At 26.2% G+C, this 9,290-nt stretch overlaps 2 protein-coding genes across 2 annotated transcripts; both read left to right on the forward strand.

Annotated features, from left to right (window-relative positions):
- Window positions 1-3,634: 3,634 nt before the first annotated feature.
- On the forward strand, window positions 3,635-4,939 carry OCT59_010188 (uncharacterized protein; the record flags this gene model as incomplete). Its single annotated transcript, XM_025308859.2, has 2 exons — window positions 3,635-4,036; window positions 4,139-4,939. The coding sequence occupies 2 exons, from the start codon at window positions 3,635-3,637 to the stop codon at window positions 4,937-4,939; spliced, it is 1,203 nt and encodes a 400-aa protein (XP_025168641.2).
- Window positions 4,940-7,276: 2,337 nt separating this feature from the next.
- On the forward strand, window positions 7,277-8,334 carry OCT59_010189 (uncharacterized protein; the record flags this gene model as incomplete). Its single annotated transcript, XM_025330803.2, has 1 exon — window positions 7,277-8,334. The coding sequence occupies exon 1, from the start codon at window positions 7,369-7,371 to the stop codon at window positions 8,332-8,334; it is 966 nt and encodes a 321-aa protein (XP_025168640.2). The 5' UTR covers window positions 7,277-7,368.
- Window positions 8,335-9,290: the final 956 nt, after the last annotated feature.

Consider the following 9,290-nt stretch of genomic DNA (forward strand, 5'->3'; position numbering starts at 1 on the left):
TGCGAAGACGATGTCCTCACGATGAAATCCGAAATTTCTTTAAAAATGAACGAAACAGTTTGAAAATAATCTTAAACAACATACGTAAGACGGACATTTATTACATACTCCAGTTACTCCACGATAGTGGGAAATTTATTTCCGTATTAATAAAACAACGGCTCGGGTTTTACCGTCGATCGACTCGATCGTGACTAAGCGTTGTGCACGTGTTCAGGAGTTGGATATACAATGTACACCCGTTTATTGGGGTAACATATTTTGTATAAATAAGATAAATAATTCTCTATTACTAAATGCTAATCTGAATAATAAACATAGCATTCGCAATTTATGGACCATGTTTTTTTAGAAAGCTAATAGCAATGCTATTAAATTTGTAGGTAAATACGATAAATTTTCATCATTTCATTATTTTTCTTGTGGGAATAGCAGATGTGATCATGTTCTGATTCACGAGAGTGACGAGACTTATCTGCACATGGTTTCGCGGATTCGAGTAAAGCGTGAGTAATTTTTAGCATACTATATACATGTATATATATGTATAGTAACTACTCATAATAATAAATTTATTAAAATGTAGAAATTTAACACTTGGGGACTGGTCCAGCAAAACAAGGGGTTGGGTCCAAAAAATTTTTTTTTGAAATTTTATTATATTTGTAATTTTTAGTGGAATTGACATATAATTGTCATATAAACTTAAAAAGTTTTTTTTAAGACCAAACCCCTTGTTTTGCTAGACCAGTCCCCACTTGCGTTCAATATTTTAACTCAAAGTCGAAGTCGAGTTAAAGCTCTTTTATCAATCATATTCGTTAACTAATGTGCTTCATGAAGTATTATTTCTTTAACGTTTACCTATCTAAGATGCAATTATTTTTGCAAAAATCACGATTGAGGGGGTAAGATTTTATTTGTTAATTAATAGAACATTTTTTGTAACGTATAATAAACACCACAAAAAATTTTTAGAAAATTGCATATCGGAGTTTTTTTTGGAATGAAAACTAAAAAAATGATCATTTATCGGAATTTTCCCTATTATTTTTGTGTTAAAATACTTTGTAAATGAATTCAAAATTAATCGCATTTATTTATTAAATGAAAATAACATTATGCATAGATTCGTCTACTTATAAACTATTACTAAATTTAGCTTAGAAATTACTTATTTGTATTTACCAAATTAATTTTTACCGTACGAACTTCAATACTAAAACATATTTCGTGTTACTGTTTGCATTTGGATATTTTTGGAGTTTATAATTGTCTAATATCTGTTAGAACTCTTAAGAATTGTTCTTTTTTACTTTGTCTATCTCGAAATTATTTATGCCAGTTCGTCTTAAACCCTATAAAAAATTTTTTAGAAAATTGATCCATGTTTGGAATAAAAACTAGTTTTTCTAGGGCTTCGATCCGTTATCCGAATTAGAATCGGGATTGAAATCCTAAATTATTTAATAATTATATTATATATTATATAAAGTTTTTTTTTTATTCTTTTAATAATATTAGTATGCAATATAAATTTATTACACTTATATTTCTAATACGCTTCATCTTCTAAGTTATTCCAATCTGGCGCGAAAACTTCCATAACTTTCATATTTCGTTTTAAAAAGTGCATTTTAGTCACTATTCCCTTTCATCCAAGAATGTACGTATGCATAGTTCTCCATTAACATCAAAACATTTTATGTGCGATACTTGTATATTTTCTTTTAGCACTGCCCTCTTTTATAAATATTAATTAAAAAAAGATAAATTTTTATTCTTTTTAATAAAAAGAATTATTTTACAACCTTTTCTTCTAATTTCATGGGCAGTAGTCGCTAAATTTGTAATTCTTTGAACTTAAAGGGCTTTGTAAACTTTTATTAGGAAATTCTTCATTATCCAAATCAATTTCAATATTATTATTTTCTATTGTTTACAATAACTTAAGTGAGACGTAAAGAATTTTGTTTACAAGTAAAAAGTGATTATTAAACTATTTATATACTAATCCGGATTACACAATCCGTCGTAAGGATCATCCTAATTAAAGCTCGGATAACGGATTTATCCGGATAGCTTAAAAAAGGATCGAAACCTTAGACTTTTTTCCAAAAAATTTTTTATAGGGAAAGTTGCATAGTTTCATTAAACTTGAATGCTGTCCTTTAGTTAGACGCTCTTTATGACAAATTTTGATATTAATGAATTATTTAATACAACGGATTTTTCTGTTTATCATATGGTATAAAGAAGAAATCACAATGAAATAATAAAATTTTGCAAAATTTGTCTTGAAATTTGGATGATGACAAATATTATCTATCGGCTGCTGAAAGATAAAATGTTCAACAGTTTAATTCTTATTTATATTCAAAATTTTATTCACAAATAACAAATCCTTCTTTTATAAGTTGCATATGATCCGCTTATAACCCAATTTTTTAATGGGTCTTTCCTTCGTTTAAATACAGTATATAATGGATAAAAATGATACTACTTCCGTTAACGACAATGTCGCTTGAATATTTCAATATTTTTGAGTACGATTTTTACTTCCAACAAATCGGAATAGATCAATTTTACCGATATATTTAAAATTAATTTACCAAAAAAAAAAATTTCAAATTTGGGAAAGCGCCTAAATTACCATTAATTATTTTAGGAAAAATAATTAATTTATGTGAAAATATTTTGGTTATTAAAAGTATTTTATTTATTTATAATACAATGTTACAATGTTTTACATACTGTTTTACAATTGAAACCTCGATTTTTGATTTCTAGTCACGTGACTTAGATTTTTCCAGAAAATTTTGGGTCTGGGTCATTTCACCGACACATGCACGTACACGTGACCATCACGGGGTGAAAAAATGTCGGTGAAACGTCTGTCGGTGAAATGAACGGTTCCCGAAAATTTGAAACAATTTTGAGTATAGATTTCCGGCACCATATTATAACTAATAGATAATACAAACATGACACTTCATAATTTATGCTTAAATTTTAATTTTTACATAATTATCAATTTATTTACTATAAAATATTCGATGTAAAATATTCATATATATATGATACAAGAAAATTATACCGAATTTTTCCAGAAAAGAGCAAGTGATAATTACAATTTTCTCGTAAGCATTCCACTCTTCTGTTATGTTTACATGTGGTTCATTTATTCGTATTGATATAAGAAGAAAGACGAAGTTCGCGAGAGGAAAAGGTAATATAATTACTTGTTTTAAATATCACGTATATCACGTATATCACATATGTGAAATGATTAGTATCCCTCTCCCTTATAGTATCTCTACTGCATTTGAAATTCACTCATTGTCTAAATCAAGTCCAGATTTTTTTCCAGAAGCTATACGGTACTGAAATCAATCAAATAGTATGTATGTATACATACTTTTTTTTTTTATAAACTATTTTAAATAACTATGCCGATCGGGTCTGATTGTTATGTTTCCTTTTTTTGTTAACATTCAAAATTCATCTTCAATGATCATTCATGGGGAATCATGGCTATCATCTAATCAGTTTTTTTAATTATAAAAAGGCACTACATTTTTTACCGGAAAAATTAACTATCAATACTATTCAGTAAATAAATAAATAAATAAAAATGCCCTATCAATTTATTTCAAGAGAAACAAAAGGTTGTCCGGACTGTAAAAAACCTTGGATCTCTTTTAGATGGTGTAAAGATTGCGAAACCAATTCTATGAAGGGAAACTTTGATTATTGGACATCAGGAAATAAAGAGATTGATGAGCTGATCCGTCATACTCAATTAAGTACCTCCCAAGCCTGTGATTACTTAGAATGGTTCCCATTTGATAATTTTGAATTTGTTAAATATAATGGGAGTGGTGAATTTAATAGTATTTATTCTGCTATTTGGATGGAAGGACCGAGGTCTAATTGGAATAATACATTTAAAGAATGGACTCGAACTGGTCCAATCAAAGTTGCATTGAAACGCCTCGGTAATTCATTAAACATGTCGAGTTCTTACGTTGATCGGGTAATTATACTTATGTTAAATGATTCTTATTTTTATAGTAAAATAATATCTTACTACAATTAAATTTTGGCGTCATTTATTTTTTTATATTCCCTATAATAGATCAAAATGTTTCATAAATATATTAAGTCAGCTTCATTGGCTGAAACGTTTGGAATTACAAGAGATCCAACATCAAATTATATGATCGTTATGAAATATTATGAAAATGGTAACTTGTACCAATACCTTGATCGTCACGGTGGAGTTCTTTCTTGGAAAGTTATAATAGATTTGTTACGAGAAATCACCAGTAGACTTGAAAAAATTCATTTTGAAAACAAAATTCATGGAAATCTTCATGGAGGAAATTTACTTGTTGAGGATGAAATGATCGTTCGTATTGGTGACTTGGGCATTTATGGGCCAAGTTATATTAATTTTGAAAATAGAAATTTAAATCAAATTTATGGAGTTTTGCCATATATTGCACCGGAAATGTTACGTGGAGAAAACATTACTATTGCTTCTGATATATATTCGTTTGGTATTATCATGTATACTTTTGCAGCCGGAAAAAGACCTTGGTATAATAGAGCACATAATATTAGTTTAGCAAAAGATATTTGTGATGGTAAAAGGCTTGAAATTCCGGGGGATACACCAGATTTTTACGCCAAATTAATGAAACAATGTTGGGATAACGATCCAGATAAACGTCCAAATGCAACTGAGTTATATGGCGGGCTAAACTGGATCAATTTAATTCGTCATAATCCAAGTCCATTTGATGATAATTATTACATTTCTGAAGAAAACAGATGTAAATCGTTCAAACCATATACTCATCCAGAAATACATCCCGAAGCATATTATACAAGTAAATTTTTTCATTTTCCTGAATTAATCAAACATGATCACTGATTTTACATAGAATTTTTGAAATAATTATTTTTGGAATTTTAACTGTTGATATATTTAGTTTTGAGTAATATTTATTATTATTATTATTAAATTAATATTATTATGGGGAAGGCGCTACCGCTAGATACAACACTAATACATACTGAACTAGACTAGTTGATTTTATATAATTTGTCACAATGGATATAGACGACATAGACGGAATTCAATTTAACGAACTCCGGTCTAATATAAGGGCAGACATATATTACGTAATATCTTACGAAATGTGTACCGTATGATTTTTCCCAACATATGCAGTCAAAGCAAGCAAATTTACTAAAATTTTACTAATTAAACCTCTTCAACCATTTTTTGTGTGTATGCGGTGCGGTGTATGTGATTAATAATTAATTTTCTTAATTCAGTCTGTATATACAGTATATATATATAATATATTTTTTTTTTCCATTTTTACTTTAAAAATTGTATCGGCGGTGTGAATATTAATTAATAAATTTACTTAGCGAAAAAAAATTATATTTTTTTTTTTTGTCAATAATCTCTAATAATAAAAATTTTAATTTTATAAACGATTCTAAAAAATTTTCACAAATTTTTAAATTTTGAAGTTAAAAAATTTTTATTATGCATTTATTATGAATTTTAAAAAAAAATTATTTTTATTACGTTGAGAAAATTAAAAATTTCGTTTCGTTTCACCAATTTTTTTAAAAAGTAATTTTTTTTCAAAAACAAAAGATAATAAATGTAAATTTTTTTGTTGATCATTTTTTAGAGCGAAAGGTCACTAAAGGTTCACCGATTTTAAAAAAAAGTTTTTTTGTCAATCTTTTTTTTAAAAAAAAATTACTTTTTTTGGGAAACATATTCCCTGCTATGTTTAGTTTCACATAATAACATAACATTTATAAACATGGTTAAAATTTTATGAATTTTTTTTTATTTTATTACTTTTTAGGCAACCAACTTTTTTCAAGAAAAAACAGGCAATAATCTATAAGTTGTATTATTGATTTTTTTTTTTTAAAAAAAAAAAACAAAATTTGATCGTCGTGGAACGGGGCGGGGAACGGAAGGTGGGAAATGGAAAATCGGATACTTTTTTAAGAGTTGATATTATTTTAATTTTTTGGTCATTGTATAACAAGGGTTAATAAAAATAAACCTGTTTAATACTGTAAATAATCGTAATCAGCAAAAAAAAATTTTTTTGATAAATCTAAATTTATCGTAGGTTAAAAAAAAAAAAATCTAAAGATAAAAAAGTTACTTTATATAAAAAGACGTTAACTAAAAATTATTATATTCGGGAAAATAAATATCCAAAAATATTTTTTTCTAAAATCCAACTAAAAAAAAAAATACAATGAATAAGGAATAAAAACGAAAAAGTAAACAACGAAAATACGAAAATAAATTTATATATTTTAATAAATAAATTTTTTTTGTCGGTTTTTTTTTTATTTACTAAAATTTGTTGTTTCCTACATTTCATTTATTTGATTATAATGATTATGAATTATTCTACTCTGACATATTAAACACATGTAAAAAGAATTAATGTAATTTCCTAGAGGAAATTTATGGAAAACACATGGAAAGAAAAAGAATAAGAAAAGGAAAATGAAAGATTATTCTTTTTCTCTAAAGAATAATAACTGTAACAAATTGTTTAGATACCATTTAAGGATACTCATTTTACATATTCTTAGGTAAATGGTTCTTTTTGTTTATCATGCATATACTATTTCTTTGTTTTAAAAACAATGAGAATTTTTCTTCGAATCAGAGTAAGAGTTATGGAATTGTGAATTAAAAAATGAATGTTTGAAAAGGAAATTACATAATCAAATTGACAATAAAGAAACCTTCTAGAAGGGTTACCTTAAACACTTATTCCACTTATTCAGGCTTCATACCTTTTACAAAAAGGAAAATAACATTCCATCTTTGGTAAAAAGTATAACTGTAGCCCATTTTCATGAGTTCTCAAGGATTGTTCGATTTTTGGTAATATACGGCGTAAAGAAGCATGACGACGATTAAATTCGCTTTTTTGAAATTACCAATAATGGAAATTTTATTTAACACATGGACATTTTGCTTTATCTTACCTTCCTATAATGGATGAAAAATTTTTTATTCGTTACAATTTTTTTTAAAAAAAACTGCCTGTTTTATAAAATAAGTAAAAAAAATGTCTCATATTTACTATTATGGTAATTTTTATATTTTTTATTTTATGATTACTCTTTTTCATTATTTTCATTATTTTTTAATGTTTTCATTATTAAATTTTTTATAAATACGACCTAATCAGTTCATTAAATTTTTGAAAAATTGAAATTGATCTTGTAAATTAAAGATCTAACAGATCAATTTAATATATTTCTACGTCAAATAAAATATATAAAAAAAAAATTACAATGCCGGTTACGTTTTCAAAACCCATTCAAGACATTCAAGGCGACTTGTCTGCAAGAGTCCTTACAGAAAAAGAGGACGAGTTGGAAACTCTTATACTCTTATTTGAAAGCAAAATTGATAATAATAAAATGCCTACAGCTAATGAAATAGTAAAGCATCAAGATTCGAAGAAAAAAATCAAACGTCCGCCAAATTCCAATATAATCTACACAAACCAGCTCGGAAAGTGCGGGCTATTAGATATTATCAGGAATTTTTGTGATCATCATGGTATAAATAAGCAAAAATTAGTCCCCATTTCCAAAAAAGTAAGCAAAACATTATGGGAAAGACTATCACCAGTTCACCAAGGATTTTTTGAGGAATTGGCTTTAAAAGTCAGTAAGGAACATAAATTAAAACATCCAAATTATAAGTATCAACCCGAAAGAAAAAAAAAGAAAACACCCACATACAAACATTATGATCCTGAGAAAAAGTTAAAACATAATACCGATTCAAATCATCACGTGGAAAATCCTTCCGCCGATAATGAAGTAAATGAGCAACAATATGAAGAATCAAATACATCAACCGATAATGAAGTAAATGAACAACAATATGAAGAATCAAATACATCAACCGATAATGAAGTAAATGAACAACAATATGAAGAATCAAATACATCAACCGATAATGAAGTAAATGAACAACAATATGAAGAATCAAATACATCAACCGATAATGAAGTAAATGAACAACAATATGAAGAATCAAATACATCAACCGATAATGAAGTAAATGAACAACAATATGAAGAATCAAATACATCAACCTCATCTGCAAATTCTTCACCAACTTTTTCAGATTTATATTATTCATACGAATTGGATCCACCTACTTTTGTTGATTATGACTTATCGGAATATTTTGGTGAAGGTCTACTAAATAATTTAAGTACTAATTATGATCCAAACGCCTTTTAAATATTTTATTTATTAGTACCTATTCATTATATATATATTTATTATAATAGTAAGCCTATGTATGAACAATTTAACAAATATAGAATTAAGATTTTTTTTTAAAAAAAAAGTGTTTTATTTAAGGAAATTTACTTACTTTAAAAAATCAAAAAAATCAAAAAAAAAAAAAAAAAATTTAGATTTTTTTTCTTCCTGTAATTAGAATTATTATTATAAATAAAATAGGAAATTTTTTTTTTAAAAAAAAAAAAAAAAAAAGTAAAATATGATATCATATCTTATTTTTTCAATGTTATTTAAAGTCTTTACTTACTTGTTTGCTTCAGTTGTTTGTTTTCTTATTCAAAATGGGTTGCATAATATGGAATCTTATTTTTTTAAATCTTTACTAACTTGCTTCAATTGTTTGTTTTCTTATCAAAATGAGTTGCATAATATAGAATCTTAAAATTAGTTATTTAAAATCTTTACTTACTTGCTTCAGTTAATTGTTTGTTTTTCTGCATATTAAATATAGAATCTTATTTTTTTTTTAAAAAAAGTTATTTAAAATCTTTACTTACTTGCTTCAGTTCATTGTTTGTTTTCTGCATAATATAGAATCTTGTTTTTTTTTAAAGTTATTTAAAATCTTTATTTGCCTTAGTTTATCAAAATCAGCTGCACTAGTTTCAAAATTGCGAATTATTCGTTATTAGTTGTAATGTGAGACGAAAATTCGAATATATAAAAAATAAAATGAAACTAAACTTTGTGAGCCTACTCGCTAGGAATAATTAGAAAAACTATAATGAAACTAATGAAATTAATGAAACGAAACGTTTGTACAATAATCCATCGGTTACGTGACTATTTTTATTGTAGTATATTTAGATGAAACTATAAATAATCAGAAAATTTTTTAATTGTAAATAATCGACAAATATCTACAATATCGTACCAATTAAAGTAATAAA

This window comes from Rhizophagus irregularis, chromosome 18, assembly GCF_026210795.1.
Source record: "Rhizophagus irregularis chromosome 18, complete sequence".
Lineage (NCBI taxonomy): Eukaryota > Fungi > Glomeromycota > Glomeromycetes > Glomerales > Glomeraceae > Rhizophagus > Rhizophagus irregularis.